This window comes from Trifolium pratense, linkage group LG6 (assembly GCF_020283565.1).
Source record: "Trifolium pratense cultivar HEN17-A07 linkage group LG6, ARS_RC_1.1, whole genome shotgun sequence".
In the NCBI taxonomy this organism is placed as follows: domain Eukaryota; kingdom Viridiplantae; phylum Streptophyta; class Magnoliopsida; order Fabales; family Fabaceae; genus Trifolium; species Trifolium pratense.
In genome coordinates, this window is record NC_060064.1 from 3,865,452 (window position 1) to 3,887,491 (window position 22,040).

Genomic DNA, 22,040 nt, shown 5'->3' on the forward strand with positions numbered 1-22,040 from the left:
GGTCTGTCCAAATTAATTATCGTATGGAACTACTACTAGTCTTTTCATCATGTCTCTCACCAGTAGCTCATTTTTTAATAGTATTTACATGTCTGAAAGCTAACGAAATTACCCTTGTTGGCATTTCAATTTCATCGAATTTGGAGTTCTGATGCGTTCGGTAGACGATGTTGAATTTGAAGGTCAGAAGTATATTTCTGCAGAATTAGTAATTTGACAGAACTTCACTAAAACGGTAATTAATCTCTCTCTGTAACTCCAAATTTAGTGGGGTTTGATTCTGTGGAAAGCTAACTCGGTTACGGTCATTTTGGTGAATTATTGATCCTAATTGAGTTATATGCAAAGCTTTGAAGTTGAGACTCGAAAGCAGATTTTGTGCAGAATTTTGGGGGGGCAAAATCCAAAAAAAATTATAATTAGGGGGGATAAAACTGCATTTAAGCCTTTTTTATTTTATTTTAAAGAAATATGTTATTTTATAAAAAAAAAATAGTTTTATAGAATACGGTGAAAGTCAAATTATGGTTTCTTGTTTAGATTTGACTTATTTTTAGTTTATGTCAAAAAAAAAAGTTTATGTGAATAAGCTAATTATGATATTTTCTAAAATTTATTTTTTTGTCAATATAAAAATTTATCTTCTTATTTTTCTACAGCTATCATTTTCTTCTCCACACTTATTTCTTAAAAAAACATTCCACTTATCATTTTTAAAATTTGTAATTGCTTATTTAATAGACGAGGCCTAAAACGAGTTACCTTTCTTTAAAAAAATATGTCATGGAAAACAAAAATCTCTTTTTAAACAAAATTTTGTCCGAAGATATTTTTTATTTGGTGAAACCATTTTTTTTTAATAATTATTTGGTGAAACCTTGAAAAGATGTTGGGTACGAGTACACAAGACTATTAAATAAATGAAAAATACGATGTGTCAGCTTATGTCACAATATTGTATTTATATGGAATATATTTTTTATATAAATTATTATTCTTGTTATTTTTAAAAAATTATTTTGTTTTCTATGAGAAAAATAAAACTCATATTATAAATAGAAATGTGGTAGATAAAATCCGATTTCTTTTGTTTTTAAAATGATTTGAAAAAAAAATTGGAACCCAAAACTATTGTTTTAGTACAAAAAAGTGGAGATGCGGGGTATCGATCCCCGTACCTCTCGCATGCTAAGCGAGCGCTCTACCATCTGAGCTACATCCCCATGCTTTTTGTTTTAAATTATTAGCTATTTTAAAGAATAGAAAATGCGTTAACAATTATATAAAAGATATATTAAACAAATCACTTATATTTAATCAACTTAATCTGAATTATATCTATAAGCTAAGAGATTATTTGTACCAGAAAAGACAAGTGATTGGATCATCTCCTTCACTCTCCTTTCCAAAATCAATATGCTAGAAGATAATATGGATGTGAATCATATGCAACTCTTTCTCTCTCCTGCATCTTCTTCTGTGCACTTTTATGTTTACCTCTCTCATCATTTTCTTCTCTTGATTTTTTTTTTTTTTTTATTTATCTCCTCACACTCAAAATAACAACAACAATGCTGCCCCACCGGAGGTGATTCAATTCCAGATAATATCTCTTATTATGATAGTAATTTGTTTACTTACAAGTATGAAAAGCATAGCTCCCATAATTTGTTTACTTACAAGTAAAAAAACATTACCTCCCAAAGTTGTTGGTACTTTGTAATTCGAGGGCACCACCTATTCTTGGTTAACCTTTAAATTATGGACAAATTAAGGAGGACAACTCAAAAGATGAAAAATATTGTGTGGACAATTCCTACAAACACAAACCAATATTAGGTTAGTTTGCTTCATTTTTACACAAATTAATTTTCCATCATTATACAATTAGGTACAAGTTTTCCCTAGTCCATATCATGTGTAAAGAATAGAAAATGCTTACATATCATGTGTTACTCCATAATATCACGTGCTACTCCATAAATGTTTGGTATTATGGCAGATTTATCGGAATCACAGTATTTTATCATAATTCTGTAAAAGTCACATTTTTTTTACAAGATTTTAGTGATTCACCGTATATTCGATAAAGGACCAAACTTATGTATAGTTTCATATACACAGTTCTTACTGTACTAGATACATGGAGATGGTTATCTTTATATAAAAATAGTTTTCTTTTATTTTTTAAATTAAAAAAAAAATATAAAAAACTACCTTTTTATGAGAGGAACAAGAAAAACTGCACCTAAAAAAAATGCATATAAGTTTTGTCCTTCGATAAATTCACCGTAATATCAAAGATATATTTTATTATACATTTTTATGGACAAGTATTGCAAAAGGAATATTGTGGAGCATACATGCTTCCGATCGAACTTTGCCAAGCCACATGTTATCCCATCATCTGATGATGGCTTATGAAGTTTCTTTCATTTTAGTATATCAGGATTGGTCAATCATAGGCCAAAAGACAACGTTAAAATAAAAAAGTAAGATAGCCCGACATTCATTCAATTAAATTATTGAATTATTTCAATTGAAATGTTAACGTGAAGCAAAAATTTGGTGTTAATGAATAAAATTACATGTGTGAAGGGAAGTTGCTATAATGGTATTGTCTTTAGATTACATCCTTGAAAACAATGCATTTTATGTTCAGATGCAAGATGAGTGTGGATGAAATGTTTTAAGAGTAGAGAATAATGTATCCGACTCTTTTCCATTAGAGGAGTACATATAGTACCCAATACTAGGTCAAAATTATTGATGAATGTATGAACGTCATTAATAGTTATCGAAAAACGGCCGAGGAGTCATGATTGACAAATAATTGTCAATCATTCCAATATCGACCGTTACAATATGACTAAATTCTTTGAGCCGTGTTCAACAGTCGGTAAGGAGGATTTCCCCGGTTGCTGGGCTGAAAGCCTAATCTAGAAGAGAGACACCATAAGTTGTACATACTATTAGTACTAGTAGTAATTTGAAAAGTGAAACCTTCTTTCATAACAAAAAATAGAGATTCTAGTGCTTCCATAACAAAATTCCTCAAGTGGGCAAAGAAAGCAGACAAAACTTGTGCAAACTGCAAGACATTATGGGCGCTTTCCCAAGAAAACGTAACAAAGCATTTCTTTCATTAATGTTGTTTTGTCAGAAGCTGACCACACACTCACACACAAGTGGATTTTCATAAGTACTTTAACTTAATTTCTTCCCTTTATCATCTAGTATATCCGGCCATGGCCATGATCACAACTCGTGCAGACCATAATGTTTGTTAATTGTTGCTAAAATAATAGTAGTACAATTCATTTCATTTATTGGGAACTTAGATAGCACTATCCAATTGGACAAATAGAAAACAATAAAAATGATGACTGATAATCAACAATCTTAAGGGTTCGGTCAACTAATGATAGTATTGAAACATGTTAATTGACCCAAAAATAATTGGACTTTACCCATCCAAAGGAGATTCTTTTTCGTTGCCATGCCACGGTTGCCACCGAAAGGTGATAGCCATTCCTAACGGAGAAACTCACTATTTTTTACTCCCTCTAATTTTTAATATAAAAAAAAATTTCACTTTTTAGATACTACATTGAAATATTAATGTATCTAGTCTATGATATAGTCTAGATACATCAATGTTTCAATATATCTAAAAAATAAATTTTTTCTTATATTAAGAACCGGAGGAAGTACTAAATAATTCATCTAGGAGAGTATAATTTTTTTCAATAATATGTGATATTAATCATTTGATTTCTCAAACTCATCGCCATAGAAAATATTAATTTTTTAAACTAGAGAGATACAATAGGATACGTTTTAGAATTAATTAGTTTTTCATCTATAAACTTTCAACGCTATCAAACATTAACTATGAAGTAGCTTTTCAACTATCAACTAACTTATACTCTATCTGTAATACTTTAAAAGCAAAAACATATTTTTTAGATTCATTGTATATTTAATGTATCTAGTCCAGATATATTAAATATACAATAAACCTAGAAAATATAATTTTACTTATAAAATATTACCGAGGAAGTAAGTTATAAGCTAACTTATAACTTAATTTTAACAAACAAACTTTAGTATTTTAATTTATAAAAGGAAGAAGGAATATAAAATAAAATTGATTAGTGTTAATGCCTATATTCCAGTTTTATTAAAGTAGCAAGAAAGTATTAACCAACCTGATGTGAGATATATCTAGTCTAGTTCATGGTTTGAATATTTGAACCTTGAAACCTCACTTCTAAGTGAAGCTACTCTCAACCAACAAGCACTTCTGTAGATATCTAAAATTAGATTAGATTAGATAGGGCATCTCTAAATTCTAATACTCAACCAATTCAATTAATGCTTTCTTGGCGAAATAGTAAATATATGGGTAGTTTAGGATTTACATACTAAATTTCCATTTACTCCATTTTTAATCAATGTAAAACTAACTAACTATAATTATCATTGCACTTGACTTGTGACATTTAATCAATTTTTAGTTTCTCTGTTTTTTTAGGTAACTCTTGTGAGTAACGTGTGTTATACTCAATCCATTTTATGGAAGTTCCCCACTAACAGCTTAAGGTTGAAAACTTGTTATCAAGCAACTGAATCTTTGTTTCTAGACCTAGCTTAACAACCACTCTTTTTAATAAGCAAAATAATTTTACTAGGAAATACAAAATTGAAAATAAGGAAGTGGTGCACAAGTTGTGGTATAGAATGTTTGCATTTGATACAAACCACAAAGCAGAGCAACTTAAAACAGACTTCACTCACACTCTTTTCATACATTTTCTTTTTTACGAGTTGAGTATCGAATCCAGACCTTTAGTACACTACCCAAATTCTTCACTACTAAAACAAATCTAATGGCTTACACTCTTTCCATATATACATCTAATGTGCCGGATTATTTACATTTGAGATAATCAGTTAAACAAACTACTAGTAGCATTTTTTTTCTCTCGGTGCCGGGTCTCAAATTGAGTACCTCGAGGTTGAAGAATAAATCTTCAACCAAGTGACCTCTCGAGAAATAGGCAAACTTATTTTTCCAGTCGAACTTTTGGTCTTGAGATAACATTATATTAATAAATATAAAATAATTATACATGAATAAAAATTAAATAAATAATAAATATGGACAAAATATTGACACGTCGATACGCATATAATAATTTGAAAATAAATTAAATAATTAAATATAATTACATGTGTTAGTGTAGACACTAACACGTGTCGGACACTACACATCTATGATGATAGGCATAAGTGGTACATAGCTACAAACTAATCTCACTTAATTTTTTTTCTTTTTCTAAGTAGTCTAATGGTTATAAATTCCATCCTTAAAATGGATAAATGAGATAATCGGAATTCGAACCTCGATCCTGCATATATAATACAATATCCACCGCATATTTATTTGGTTGTTAATTCGTTAATTTATGTGCATTAACTGAGTGATCTATTTTTTACTATTTTTATTCACCAACTTTATTTAAATCTCACCTGCAGCCAAGCAAGTTGCTAGTACAATGTCATAATAAAACAGTTAAGATAAAGCAATAATAATAAAGAAAAACTCAATGATGAAAGTGGCTTACTATTTATCACCTCACTCACACCACACCTATTCTAATTCTAATTCTATTTTTTATTTTTCTTTAAAATTCTAATTTTCTATATAAATAATGTTCCCTCCATTCCTCCACTTCTCAAGTCAGTTACATTCATTTTTCTTTTTCTTTCACCAAAATGTCTTCCACATTCTCACTCTCACATCTCACTACCCTCTTCTTCATCCTCCTCCTCCACCGCACTTGTGACGCACGTGACACATTCGCGTGCGACGCAAAAGATATCACAACAAAGAACTTACCATTTTGCAATGTGAAACTGGCTATTCAAGAGAGAGTGAAGGATCTTATTGGAAGATTAACTTTACAAGAAAAAGTTAATTTGCTAGTGAATAATGCTGCGGCGGTTCCGAGAGTCGGAATAAAGGGTTATGAGTGGTGGTCGGAGGCACTTCATGGTGTTTCAAATGTTGGTCCTGGAACTAGATTTGGTGGTGTGTTTCCTGGTGCTACTAGTTTTCCTCAAGTTATCACCACCGCTGCTTCTTTTAATGCTTCTTTGTGGGAGGCTATTGGACGGGTGAGATTTAAATTTAATTATACAACTAACTTGTACATACAAGTACATTTCTTAATTAAAAGAATTAGAGTGATTATGAATTTAATCAAAGTACCTTAGAAGATCAGTATTTATAAAGTGTGATTATGTTAATTAAATCTACAGTTCAAAAGGAAATTAAGACTAACAATATATTAAAATGTGTATAATCCTTTTTCTCCACAATATTAAAGTCGAACTTGCCTTTTGCTTTGCTTTTTTTTTTTTTTGTCAAGATCTGTTTTTTCTTTTTGTTTTTACTGATATTCTGTCCAGTTGATACATAAGATAGTATGGTGCTTTAATTCTGTTTTTCCACATGGGCAGAGTAAGTCATCTGTATTACCATAGACAAAAATGTTATTCACTTATCTTATGTTTGGTATCACGGTGATGCATCAGAATCACGATGACTTACCGTGATTTTACAGAAGCTACACTACACTATGTATCTAGTGTGATTCAGATATATCCACCATAATACAATACCAAACATACTAATTAGGTATCACAAAGTTTCATATATTTGACCCCTAAGTAATAAAGTGTAATTCAAGTGTTACATTTGAAATACAGATACACATTGTCTTGTCATTAAGCAGTTGTTTGCTACTACTTGCTAGCAATAATAGTTAAGGCGTGTGCACACTTGTGCTTGCACTAATGGATCATCTTACATTTTGCACGGGCAAGAACACCATTTATTTAACTATATATTTGGCTAATTATTTTGATCATGGGCTTAGGGTGGGAAGAATCTTATTCAAATTGAATGAATTAGGATTATTAGTTGTTATGTGTAATTCTAACTTTATAAAATCCTAATTCAAACAAGTTATTAGGAGTCTGACATCAGATATGAGATGGTCTAAACAACAAACATATATTTTTATGTAGACGCGATTTTCATCTTACAAATCGATATAAATATTAAGATGACTCTATAAAATAATTCTTAAGGGGGGAAAGAACATGTAAAAGTGACTAAAAACTAAAGATATATAAAATCATATCCACATACACTAGGATGGCTTTTATTTATCCTTTGCTTTATGACAAATTAATCAGGTACAACAACTAGTGTTATGAACCCAATCATGATGAGTTAGGATCTTTCACCCATCTTTCTTAAGATTTTGTTCTACTCACTTATTGGTTCAACTCTCAACTTGCCCATCACTTTATGTAGGACCCTTCATTGTCCCACACTTTCCTAAGTAACTTGCACATCTTGCCAGTAACAAGTAAAAAAAACATTTACGGAGTTTGCAAAATATTTGGATTTTAAGAAAAAACAATGTGGTTTGGTAATGCATTGCACAGGTTGTCTCGGATGAAGCAAGGGCAATGTACAATGGAGGAGCAGCTGGATTAACTTATTGGAGTCCAAATGTGAATATTTTTAGAGACCCTAGGTGGGGTCGTGGACAGGAAACACCCGGTGAAGATCCTGTATTAGCCGGTAGTTATGCTGCAAGCTATGTTAAAGGGTTACAGGGAACAGACGGTAACCGGTTGAAAGTGGCTGCTTGTTGTAAACACTTCACAGCTTATGATATTGATAATTGGAATGGTGTTGATCGCTTTCACTTTAATGCACAGGTGCGTTCTGTTCAATTTTAATTTTTGGTCAATAGTGGTTGAAAAATGAATCCTCTTGATGTAATTTTACGATATTTTCCGTTGGGTTGGTCCATTGGGACGGAACAAAACTCAGACTTTAAATGAGCTTCTCTCGATAAATGTACAATGAAATTAATATCTTCAAATTAGTCGGTTCTTAGACTGAATGTTGATTAGTAATATAAAATCTTTCCATAATGTTATTTTAATAGACTAGTGCTGAGGCACCTCCTAATTATCTTAAGCTAATGCACGTGACTTTGATTATAGGACTGTATCGGTCATTTACTGAACATTTGAAATTGAATTCAATTGTTATTATAGCAAAAATGAGAATCTCCTGAATTGAAAAATGTTTGAGCTTATAGTACTTTTTTTGGCATAGGTCAAGTTGATTTGTAGTATTTGTGGGTCCTGGTTCTTTGTATCCTTTATCTTATCTGTTTGTTTTTGGATAATGGATACTCAATTAAATATATAGAGGATAAGGAAAAACTAGATATGACTCAGCTGAGTGGACTGTGATGAGGTAATATTGTTTTTCCTTTCCTGCTTTTGCTTGGAGCTTAATCAAAGTTATCATCTGTACCAAAAAACAGTTGTGTTAATTCAACAACAAAAGTTAACTTTTGGGACATTAATCTAAATGGTTAACTTAATTCAATTCAAAAAAGTGTTTTAGTACTTTTAAATGTTAATTGATGATTTATACGAATTATGAGTTAAAATTAAATCCGTACATAATTAACCATAATTTTTAGGTGTTCAAATTTACGAATAGTTAAACACCGAAGAGTTGTGGTTAACTACGTCAAAATTCTATAGGTTAATGAAGTTTTTGTCAGTGGTCGATAAGTTTGACACTGATACATCAATTGATTAATTTACCATTTATTTAAACTGTGTTAATCACTTAAAAAGTTTGTTACGAAAGTTGTCTAATTTGATTCTACAAAAATCACTTCTTAAAAGAAAGAGCTTAAATGAAACTTGATATGCACAGGGCAGTGTAATGAATTCATAAGACTAAATTATTGTACTCCCATCAAGTTGAGGATAGTTTGGTAAGAAAAATTATGAGGTTACTCAAATGTGCATGTCCTACACATGTGGGAATTTTAACGTCTGAATATACAAACCAACCACGGTATTTCCATATTACATGCAATGCCCTACCAACTGAACTATGTTGTGAGTGGGCGACTGGGTTATTAACTACTGAATTAAAAAGGCTTTACTAACATGAGTTATTTTGTTGCAACATCTTCATGAGGATTTATCATATTATGCCATATATGGAATAATGGATGCCAGTTCTTGACAATTTTGGACATCCCTTTTGAACATGTGGAAAAGTATAATCTAACTAAAAAAGCTTAATGCGCAGGTGAGTAAGCAAGACATAGAGGACACATTCGATGTGCCATTTAGAATGTGTGTGAAGGAAGGAAAAGTAGCTAGTGTCATGTGTTCTTACAATCAAGTTAATGGTGTCCCTACTTGTGCTGACCCCAACCTCCTAAAGAAAACAGTTCGTGGACAATGGGGTCTTGATGGGTATGCTCAAAATTATACAAATATTATTTCAACATTGGACAATATAATTGCCTTATTTCATTCTCAAGCAAAAATAATTTAATTTTTTGCTTTGATGGGGTTAATTAATGTAGGTACATTGTATCTGATTGTGACTCTGTTGGAGTGTTTTACAATAGCCAACATTATACATCAACGCCAGAAGAAGCTGCTGCTGATGCCATCAAAGCAGGTCAGTAACTTACTGTCTTACTCTAAATATAAGGTAATTACCCAAAGGTAGACGGACAACAAGCTGCGCCGCCTGCGCCGCTAAACTTTTCTGTATTACATAAATCATATTGATTGTTTGGTGCCAAATTTACAGTATAAGTTTACTGAATTTATTTTTTTTACTATAAATTTGTATAAATTGGAAGATTATGACGAGTATTTCTCTCCGGTACTTTCTCTCATGTTCCTCATGTGCCATAATCTTGACTATTCATTTAATTTTTTGTTCTATTTTTTTTTAAATGATGTTACAGGTCTGGATTTAGATTGTGGGCCATTCCTAGGCTTGCACACACAGGATGCTGTGAAAAAGGGTTTGTTAAAAGAAACAAATGTGAATGGTGCCTTGGTGAATACACTTACTGTGCAAATGAGATTAGGGATGTTTGATGGAGAGCCATCAGCTCAAGCTTATGGCAGGTTAGGCCCAAAAGATGTATGTAAACCAGCTCACCAAGAGCTTGCACTTGATGCAGCTAGACAAGGAATAGTGCTCCTAAAAAACAATGGTCCTACTTTGCCTCTCTCCCCACAACGACACCGAACCGTGGCTGTCATTGGGCCCAATTCCAATGTCACGGTTACCATGATCGGAAACTATGCCGGTAAGCCTATATTCTTTCAGGCCCAAGTTCAAATCGAGTTTATTAGTAGCAGAAATAGAATTCGTACTTCAGAGTTTACAACATTCACACACATTGTGTACCAATCACTTGCGTCAGTCGCTAGTTGTTCAAATCGATTACATGCTTTATCTTTTTACTTTTTATTAATTATTCTCTATAATAATACATGTTTGATAGGTATTGCATGTGGATATACTAGTCCCTTACAAGGAATAGGAAGATATGCTAGGACAATTCATCAACTGGGTTGTGCAAATGTAGCTTGTAGCGATGATAAACAATTTGGGCCTGCCTTAGATGCAGCTCGTCAAGCAGATGCAACTGTTCTAGTGATAGGCTTAGATCAGTCTATTGAAGCTGAAACTGTTGATAGGACTGGCTTGCTTTTGCCTGGACATCAACAAGATCTTGTTTCAAAGGTTGCAGCAGCATCAAAAGGACCAACTATTTTGGTCTTGATGTCTGGTGGGCCTGTCGACATTACTTTCGCAAAGAATGATCCTCGTATTGCTGGCATCTTGTGGGCCGGTTATCCTGGCCAAGCTGGTGGTGCCGCCATTGCTGATATTTTATTTGGAACCGCTAATCCAGGTTTGTCAAAAATTTCTCAAGTGAAATTGATTTAATTTCTTAACTTTTATGATGCATAATTTGATTGGATGTGTGCGTAAAAATTTATATGGCCAATGACTAGAAATTTATCTCAATTTTTTCTATCAGGAGGCAAGCTACCTGTGACATGGTACCCACAAGAGTACCTAAAAAACTTGGCCATGACAAATATGGCAATGAGACCAAGCACAGTAGGGTACCCAGGAAGAACATATAGATTCTACAAGGGACCGGTTGTATATCCATTTGGACATGGATTAACATACACACATTTTGTTCACACATTAGCTAGTGCACCTACATTAGTCTCAGTTCCGGTACACGGTCACCGACACGGTAATAACACAAACATTTCAAACAAAGCAATTAGAGTGACACATGCAAGATGTGGCAAACTTTCTATAACTCTTCATGTTGATGTTAAAAATGTTGGTTCTAGAGATGGTACTCACACATTGTTAGTGTTCGCTGCACCACCTAATGGTGGTGCCAATTGGGTACCACAAAAACAGCTTGTGACTTTTGAAAAAGTTCATGTTCCTGCCAAAAGTAAGCAAAGGGTGAAAGTTAATATTCATGTTTGCAAATTGCTTAGTGTTGTTGATAGGTCTGGGATTAGGAGAATTCCAATGGGGGTACATAGTCTTCATATTGGTGATGTTAAACATTCTGTTTCACTTCAAGCAGAAACACTTGGGATTATCAAGTCTTGAAAAAAAATTAATTTAGGCTTATCTAAGTTTTCCTAATTTCACTAAAGTTGATTCATAGCTTTTGTGCAATTTCAAAGAAAAATTTGTTGGTATAGTATATATTGGTGCAAGTCTTGAAGAGAAGACATGTTAGGTTGATTCATCTATTAATGTCAAATAATTTGATAAGATTGTTTGTAATTTTTGGGAGAGAGGAAATTAAGGAAATGTATTGCTCTCTCATTTGTTTTTTCTTTCTTTTTTTTGGATTATCAATATTGAATACTATGATAGGGTTGACATTGTAATTGTAAGTTGCAAGTCCTCCATTCTATCATTTTTATAAGATGGTAATAATTGGGCTCATTATCTTGTATTCCAAAGTTTTTGTTGCTTAAATAAGTTTTTATTTTAATCCTTAATTTTTAGTTTTAATTTTATCCCATGACTTCATTTTATAACAAATAATCCCACTTGTTTAAACTTTAAACTAATGATCCAAACTAAGTTGACACCAAAAACAAAGAATGCAGGCTCGTGCACCATGATATCCATTCAAGGTGGACGGTGTGTCGGTGTTCCATACCGGAGAACTTTAAAAATAAATTGACAAACCAAAAATTTAATATAATTTTTTTAAATATTTAAATTTTTTGGTCGATAAAGAGTTTCAAAAGAATTTTTTTTGTTGATGTTCATATATTTTGTAACGTCATCTCACTTAACTCTACTTTTTTGATATGAAATGAAACGTTTTTTTTTTGTAAGATATGACATGAAACGTTGAATCATTCTTATCAATTGTTAGTGTAAAATTAATTTATACGGAAGGTGCGTCCTTAAACTCTAATTCTTTTCTTTTTATAGAACAATGCCCGTTATTCCTTCTTTTATAGAACAAACCCATTATTCCTTCTTTTTTTGACAAAAGGCCCATTAATCCTTAATGACAAAAAGAAAACACAATTTAACTTATAATTGTTAACAATTAACGATTAAAAACGCAAACAACACATAAACTTAAACAACAAAAACAGTTGCAGTTCACTGAACTCATCTGCCGGGAAAACAACGCGGGACTCCGTCGGCGTCCGCCAACCGCCACTAAAAGGTTCTCCTTTATTCTTTCTTATAATAAAAACTAAATTGATCTTTAATCAATAATTTTTATTCAATTGCAGAAGATAAAAAAGCATTGTTTAATAATGAGTATGTTGGGGGAAGCAAGAGAAGGAGTGATTCCATTGATGAAAGTTGTTAGGTTTAAAGGAATGTCTATTTTGGAGCAATTACATTTAGAAGAATGTTTACTTTCACCAATGTGTTAAGACAATTCACTAATCAAAATAACCAACAATCCAAGCTATATATAAAGTGAAAATGACTACAACACTTTTATAAATAAGATTACCAAGACATATTTTTATAAATAAGATTAGAATGTGATACACGTCGGAATTTCTGAGATTATTATTACAACAAAATTAGAGAGAAATAATTTATCACATAAACACTATTTAAAATTATTTGATTGTTAATTACATGTATTAGTTGTTCTTGCAGATTTCCTTGCAAGAATTCATAATCGCATCAACACTACGAGCATCTGAAGAAAAAAATAACAAAGTTATGTGAGAAACATCATAAATTAAATTGATACTACTAAGATTGACTTGATACCATTAAATATAATAATTCATAAAAGAGGTTAAGAATATGTTCATACCAATATTAACATTATTGGACTTGGAATAAGCACAACTTGTTGTACATTCATATGCAACTTTAGAGAATGCGTGTGGACATATTGCATTACAGCTCTTAATACATTTTATGTAACGTTTTGGAAAAAAGATACTGAATTGATCTTTACAGAAGACAGCACACCCCATAGTGCAGCGGATTATCCCCGTGACGCTATTTGTTGTCAAAGGAGTATCATCGGCATTTACCAAACCGAATATAATCATTGTCATAGTCATCAATGTAATCATAACAATGTTTTTCATCTCACTCTTTGCCATAACTCTTTTTCGTGAGAAAAAATTGATATTTTGTTAATATATGTTTGATTGGATGATTTGAAGTTGAATAACTATAACCTCCTTTTATAAGCAAATAACGATACATATTAAGTACATGTTCATAATTCATAAAATCTGCATCAAACTTGTAATGGAAATAGTAGCAGCATAATTACTAATCATGTAATAATTTAATTTATATTTATTGATTGTAATTTTTTTCATGATTCTTGCAGTTATATATCTACAAATGTCAACTTTGATTTAATAAATATGTTTAAAAAATTGATTTAATAATAATTACATAATATTTACATTAACTATGAAAATATTGAGAGAAGATAATTCTTTTAGGAGTAGTTGGTTAAATTGATACCAGATTATAATTTTTTAAATACTTTAAACATAAACCAAGATATAATACACAACTATACACATTTAGAGATTACAACCAACAATTAATTTGTGCTTTCGTAAGAAAAAAAAACTTTGTGCTAATGTGACGAAATTTTTATAGTACACTATAGCTTTTTCATTAGTGAAATATAGTGTATTAAAAAAATTATGTTTTTTTTTTACATTTACAAGAATAAAGTTTAATATAATATAAAAAATAAGATTATTTATGTAAAAAGTAGTGGACCAGGCAGGCGTTAACTTATGTCAAAAAAAATATATATGTCTTATGTTATGGTGAGTTTGTTAATAAAAAAATTTTGCTGCAAAAAAAAATATATGTTTATGTTATGGTGAGTTTGTTGCTACTAAAAAAAATTAAGAGTATTGTTGGTATTATGAATATAGATAGATAATCAATTAAAAAAATAATAGATTATTATATTCATTTCTTTTTTATAAAAAAAAAACCAACAATATTTGTAAAATTTATACAAAATCAAAAAATCTTATACACATGATGAATATCTTCCATGTAAATGAAAAAATGTCTAACTATAATATATTAGAAATAGGCTTAAATATGAAAACGATCCCTGCAATTACGGCTTGTTTTGATTTTAGTCCCTGCAAAAAAAAAAGTTTGATTTTAGTCCCTGCAAAATATCAAAACTTTTGAAAAGGTCCTTGAGGTGAATTTTTGGCTGACATGTCAAGTAATTGATGATTTGGCACATGCTGACTAAGATTTTTGATGACGTGGAATTAATAGTTAATTTTTATTTAAAAAATGGAAAATAACATGTCAGATTTTTTTAAAAATAAAATAAAGTGAAAAATAAAAATAGAAAATTACAATACACTTACAAAAAAAATGTTAACATATTATTAGATTTTAAAAAATAAATTATCAAAATAGAAGAAAGAAATCACGCAAAGAAGAAAAACACAGTTTCTATTCATCTTCTTCAAACCGCATAGGGGTTAATTTTATTTTGACGGTAAGAGGTTATTTGAAATTGAAAGTTAGGATAAGAAAGAGTTTTTGTTCATCATCTTCAAATTGTAGAGTTCTTCTTCGCGAGTTTTTCTACTGTTTGTTGTTGTTCATCTTCCTCAATTTTGTTTTTGTAATTTCGTTTTCTACTACTGGCTTTTTACATCACCATGGGTAATTGACACCCACACACAGGAAGCTTTTCTACTGAAGAAGAAGAACCACCTTTGCTACTCCACATCTTTTTTCTTCTTTGCGTGATTTATCCTTAAATCGCAACTTTAATTCATGAACCCTAATTTTTGCCCCTTTCTTCTTAGCGTGATTTCTTTCTTCTATTTTGATAATTTATTTATTGTCAAATTAAAATTTGATAATTTATTTTGTTTTTTTTAAATATAATATATTTTTTAATCTAATATATTAACTTTTTTATTGTAAGTATATTAAATTTCTATTTTTATTTTTCAATATATTTTTTTTATAAAAAAAAAATTTGACATGTTATTTTCCATTTTTTTATTTTTAAATAAAAATTAACGGTTAATTTCACGTCATAAAAAATTCTAGTTAGCATCTGTCAAATCATCAACTACTTGATATTTCAGCCAAAAATTCACCTCAATGACCTTTTTAAAAGTTTTGGTATTTTATAGGGACTAAAATCAAACTTTTTTTTTGCAGTGGCTAAAATCAAAACAAGCCATAATTGCAGGGACCGTTTCCATATTTAAGCCTTAGAAATAATAGAATAACATATTTATTTGTTTAAAAAATTTAATAATATTATTATAGTATATATAAAAAATCATATATATGGGGTAAAAAATTTACATGTAAGCGAATTAATATTTAATTTGTTTTAGTTTCAAATGAATATTTAATACAGTATTAACTATAAATTTTGTATTTTTATTTAAAAAAAACTAATATTATTATAAAACAAATGTTGATATTCGTTAAGTTTAATATTTAGAATATTAACCACTGGAATAAAATGTTTAAAAATAAAAATCTATGTTAAAATGAATTTAACTATCTTATATTGTGACTTGAAGTTAAGTTTGTCATGTTGTGAACACATAAATATAAAGTTTCACAACAAAATAAAATTTATTTTTACCAAGAAAAAAATATAAAATTTATTAGTCAATATTAAGCCGTGATTTTTGCACGTAATTTATACTAGTTAATATATTATTAGGCATGGAGTAAACATAACTAATGGTTACGTCATATGAAACTTTCAACAATGTCTTAAGGCAATTCACTAATCAAAACAACCAACAATCCAAGCTATATATCAAGTGAAAATGCTACAATACTTTTATAAATAATATTACCAAGACATATTTTTTATAAATAAGATTAGAATGTGATACACGTCGGAACTTCTGAGATTATTATTACAACAAAATTAAAGAAAAATAATCTATCACATAAACACTATTTGAAATTATTTGATTGTTAATTACATGTATTAGTTGTTCTTGCAGATTTCCTTGCAAGAATTCATAATCGCATCAACACTACGAGCATCTGAAGAAAAAAATACCAAAGTTATGTGAGAAACATCATAAATTAAATCGATACTACTAAGATTGACTTGATACCATTAAATATAATAATTCATAAAAGAGGTTAAGTATATGTTCATACCAATATTAGCATTATTGGACTTGGAATAAGCACAACTTGTTGTACATTCATATGCAACTTTAGAGAATGCGTGTGGACATATTGCATTACAACTCTTAATACATTTTATGTAACGTTTTGGAAAAAAGATACTGAATTGATCTTTACAGAAGACAGCACACCCCATAGTGCAGCGGATTATCCCCGTGACGCTATTTGTTGTCAAAGGAGTATCATCGGCATTTACCAAACCGAATATAATCATTGTCATAGTCATCAATGTAATCATAACAATATTTTTCATCTCACTCTTTGCCATAACTCTTTTTCTTGAGAAAAAATTGATATTTTGTTAATATATGTTTAATTGGATGATTTGAAGTTGAATAACTATAACCTCCTTTTATAAGCAAATAACGATACATATTAAGTACATGTTCATAATTCATAAAATCTGCATCAAACTTGTAATGGAAATAGTAGCAACATAATTACTAATCATGTAATAATTTCATTTATATTTATTGATTGTAATTTTTTTCATGATTCTTGCAGGTATATATCTACAAATGTCAACTTTGATTTAATAAATATGTTTAAAAAATTGATTTAATAATAATTACATAATATTTACATTAACTATGAAAATATTGAGAGAAGATAATTCTTTTAGGAGTAGTTGATTAAATTGATACTAGATTATAATTTTTTAAATACTTTAAACATAAACCAAGATGTAATATACAATTATACACATTTAGAGATTACAACCAACAATTAATTTGTGCTTTCGTAAGAAAAAAAAACTTTGTGCTAATGTGACGAAATTTTTATTTACACTATAGCTTTTTCATTAGTGAAATATAGTGTTTTAAAAAAATTATGTTTTTTTTTTTATATTTACAAGAATAAAGTTTCATATAATATAAAAAATTGATTATTTATGTAAAAAGTAGTGGACCAGCCATGCGTTAACTTATGTTAAAAAAAAACATATATGTCTTATGTTATGGTGTGTTTGTTAATAAAAAAAATTTGCTGAAAAAATAAAAATGTGTTTATGTTATGGTGAGTTTGTGGCTACTAAAAAAAATTAAGAGTATTGTTGGTATTATGAATATAGTTAGATAATCAATTAAGATTATTATATTCATTTCTTTTTTTAAAAAAAAGAAACCAACAATATTTGTAAAATTTATACAAAATCAAAAAATCTTATACACATGATGAATATCTTCCATGTAAATGAAAAAATGTCTAACTATAATATATTAGAAATAGGCTTAAATATGAAAACGATCCCTGCAATTACGGCTTGTTTTGATTTTAGTCCCTGCAAAAAAAAAGTTTGATTTTAGTCCCTGCAAAATACAAAAACTTTTGAAAAGGACCTTGAGGTGAATTTTTGGCTGACATGTCAAGTAATTGATGATTTGGCACATGCTGACTAAGATTTTTGATGACGTGGAAAATAACATGTCAGATTTTTTAAAAAATAAAATAAAGTGAAAAATAAAAATAGAAAATTACAATACACTTACAAAAAAAAATGTTAATATATTATTAGATTTAAAAAAATAAATTATCAAAATAGAAGAAAGAAATCACGCAAAGAAGAAAAACACAGTTTCTATTCATCTTCTTCAAACCGCATAGGGGTTAATTTTATTTTAACGGTAAGAGGTTAATTGAAATTGAAAGTTAGGATAAGAAAGAGTTTTTGTTCATCATCTTCAAATTGTAGAGTTCTTCTTCGCGAGTTCTTCTACTGTTTGTTGTTGTTCATCTTCCTCAATTTTGTTTTTGTAATTTCGTTTTCTACTACTGGCTTTGTACATCACCGTGGGTAATTGACACCCACACACAGGAAGCTTTTCTACTGAAGAAGAAGAAGAACCACCTTTGCTACTCCATATCTTTTTTCTTCTTTGCGTGATTTATCCTTCAATCGCAACTTTGATTCATGAACCCTAATTTTTGCCCATTTCTTCTTAGCGTGATTTCTTTCTTCTATTTTGATAATTTATTTATTGTCAAAATAAAATGTGATAATTTATTTTGTTTTTTTAAATATAATATATTTTTTAATCTAATATATTAACTTTTTTTTTGTAAGTATATTAAATTTCTATTTTTATTTTTCAATATATTTTTTTTTTTATAAAAAAAATTTGACATGTTATTTTCCATTTTTTTTTAAATAATAATTAACTGTTAATTTCACGTCATCAAAAATTCTAGTTAGCATCTGTCAAATCATCAACTACTTGACATGTCAGCCAAAATTTCACCTCAAGGACCTTTTTAAAAGTTTTGGTATTTTATAGGGACTAAAATCAAACTTTTTTTTTGCAGTGGTTAAAATCAAAACAAGCCGTAATTGCAGGGACCGTTTTCATATTTAAGCCTTAGAAATAATAGATTAACATATTTATTTGTTTAAAAAATTTAATAATATTATTATAGTATATATAAAAAATCATATATACGGGGTAAAAAATTTAGATGTAAGCGAATTAATATTTAATTTGTTTTAGTTTCAAATGAATATTTAATACAGTATTAACTATAAATTTTGTATTTTTATTTAAAAAAAACTAATATTATTATAAAAAAATGTTGATATTCGTTAAGTTTAATATTTAGAATATTAACCACTGGAATAAACTGTTTAAAAATAAAAATCTATGTTAAAATGAATTTAACTATCTTATATTGTGACTTGAAGTTAAGTTTGTCATGTTGTGAACACATAAATATAAAGTTTCACAACAAAATAAAATTTATTTTTACCAAGAAAAAAAATAATTTATTAGTCAATATTAACCCGTGATTTTTGCACGTAATTTATACTAGTTAATATATTATTAGGCATGGAGTAAACATAACTAATGGTAACGTCATATGAAACTTTCAACAATGTCTTAAGGCAATTCACTAATCAAAACAACCAACAATCCAAGCTATATATCAAGTGAAAATGCTACAACACTTTTATAAATAATATTACCAAGACATATTTTTTATAAATAAGATTAGAATGTGATACACGTCGGAACTTCTGAGATTATTATTACAACAAAATTAAAGAAAAATAATCTATCACATAAACACTATTTGAAATTATTTGATTGTTAATTACATGTATTAGTTGTTCTTGCAGATTTCCTTGCAAGAATTCATAATCGCATCAACACTACGAGCATCTGAAGAAAAAAATACCAAAGTTATGTGAGAAACATCATAAATTAAATCGATACTACTAAGATTGACTTGATACCATTAAATATAATAATTCATAAAAGAGGTTAAGTATATGTTCATACCAATATTAGCATTATTGGACTTGGAATAAGCACAACTTGTTGTACATTCATATGCAACTTTAGAGAATGCGTGTGGACATATTGCATTACAACTCTTAATACATTTTATGTAACGTTTTGGAAAAAAGATACTGAATTGATCTTTACAGAAGACAGCACACCCCATAGTGCAGCGGATTATCCCCGTGACGCTATTTGTTGTCAAAGGAGTATCATCGGCATTTACCAAACCGAATATAATCATTGTCATAGTCATCAATGTAATCATAACAATGTTTTTCATCTCACTCTTTGCCATAACTCTTTTTCGTGAGAAAAAATTGATATTTTGTTAATATATGTTTGATTGGATGATTTGAAGTTGAATAACTATAACCTCCTTTTATAAGCAAATAACGATACATATTAAGTACATGTTCATAATTCATAAAATCTGCATCAAACTTGTAATGGAAATAGTAGCAACATAATTACTAATCATGTAATAATTTAATTTATATTTATTGATTGTAATTTTTTTCATGATTCTTGCAGGTATATATCTACAAATGTCAACTTTTATTTAATAAATATGTTTAAAAAATTGATTTAATAATAATTACATAATATTTACATTAACTATGAAAATATTGAGAGAAGATAATTCTTTTAGGAGTAGTTGGTTAAATTGATACTAGATTATAATTTTTTAAATACTTTAAACATAAACCAAGATATAATATAGAACTATACACATTTAGAGATTACAACCAACAATTAATTTGTGCTTTCGTAAGAAAAAAAAAACTTTGTGCTAATGTGACGAAATTTTTATAGTACACTATAGCTTTTTCATTAGTGAAATATAGTGTATTAAAAAAATGATGTTTTTTTTTTTACATTTACAAGAATAAAGTTTCATATAATATAAAAAATAGATTATTTATGTAAAAAGTAGTGGACCAGGCAGGCGTTAACTTATGTTAAAAAAAAATATATATGTCTTATGTTATGGTGAGTTTGTTAATGTTCTGGTAAAAAACAAGGGGGTTTGTATTATTGATCAAATGGTGTGAATACACTCAGTTCAATCCCAACAACCCTGGGAGTTTAATAAGTCAGAATTCGATCTTTTTACAAATGAGAGTATGGAGCTATTTATAGAGCTTCTAGTCTTCTTCTCCAAGCAAGGGTTCCTAAAAATCCGGTCCTTAGCATCTTCTTCGGTGGTGTGGCGTGAAAATAGGGATGAGAACCTTGGTCTCCAAGCTATGGCAGTTGCGAGAAGTTTAATTCTTCCTTCTTAAGTTAGCGGTTGATGCAAGGAAGGAGAAGATATTTTCAGTAACGCAGAATCCAATCCTTTTTTGGCGTTGTCTTAGAATTGATGGTCGCGCCCTAGCTTCTAATCGCCTGTTTGTGTTTTACCTGCTTTGGGCTTATCATCCTTTTTACTCTAATTGGGCTTATTGGATATTTTCTTAAGCCCATTGCCCAGTCCACAGCCCCCCAAGCACGAAGTCCAAAGGGGTGAAGTGCTTGAGTATGATTCGAATTTTCCCTCTAAAATTTGTAGCGCGGGAACGGTTTCATCACGTTTCTCCCCACTTTCTGATGCACGATCTCGCTCTCCTATGCCGTATCTATCAACCATTTCTCCATTTACTGATGACACGATCAGATATTTCCCCTATAAAATGGATCACTCGACGATAGGATCCGCTCATCACCTTTTCACCTGCTTACCTAACAGTTTTCTTTCTTACAGTATGTCTCCCAAAAATCCTCCCTTTGAATGTGGTCAATCCCCTGCTTCCCCCGTCATCAAGCGGCTCCGCCGTATGTTGACCCTGAGTACGGAGGACTTAATGGACGATTTTGGTGAATTCTCGGAATTTGTCAAAGAGCTTAATGACTATTGCTGGAGGCTGACCAAGGAAGAGAAGCGTTTTCTAGACAGTGTGCTGCGTCTAGAGAAGGAGTTAAAGGATAGTGCATCCTTCGTGATTGCTGTGGAGAATGTCAAAGAATGCCACGCCGAAGTTGTCGAAGCTGTCGACAGTCAGATAGAGATCACGAAAGAAACCATGGGTGTGCAGGAGGAGATCTTAGGGATA

The 22,040-nt window shown here is 29.9% G+C and overlaps 1 protein-coding gene and 1 non-coding gene across 2 annotated transcripts; one reads left to right on the plus strand and one right to left on the minus strand.

The window, feature by feature from the left end:
- Window positions 1-1,150: 1,150 nt before the first annotated feature.
- On the minus strand, window positions 1,151-1,223 carry TRNAA-AGC. Its single transcript has one exon. It is a non-coding gene; the product is annotated as a tRNA-Ala (tRNA).
- Window positions 1,224-5,389: 4,166 nt separating this feature from the next.
- LOC123891124 (probable beta-D-xylosidase 2) lies at window positions 5,390-11,929 on the plus strand. Its single transcript, XM_045940944.1, has 7 exons — window positions 5,390-6,183; window positions 7,525-7,803; window positions 9,212-9,381; window positions 9,495-9,592; window positions 9,888-10,238; window positions 10,437-10,850; window positions 10,980-11,929. The coding sequence occupies exons 1-7, from the start codon at window positions 5,782-5,784 to the stop codon at window positions 11,582-11,584; spliced, it is 2,319 nt and encodes a 772-aa protein (XP_045796900.1). The 5' UTR covers window positions 5,390-5,781; the 3' UTR covers window positions 11,585-11,929.
- The last annotated feature ends 10,111 nt before the right edge of the window (window positions 11,930-22,040 follow it).

Coding starts and splice junctions, on each gene's coding strand:
- LOC123891124 (XM_045940944.1), top strand. CDS start 5,782: ATGTCTTCCACATTCTCACTCTCACATCTCACTACCCTCTTCTTCATC. Junction 9,382..9,494: donor GGACAATGGGGTCTTGATGG/GTATGCTCAAAA, acceptor TAATTAATGTAG/GTACATTGTATCTGATTGTG. Junction 10,239..10,436: donor CATGATCGGAAACTATGCCG/GTAAGCCTATAT, acceptor CATGTTTGATAG/GTATTGCATGTGGATATACT.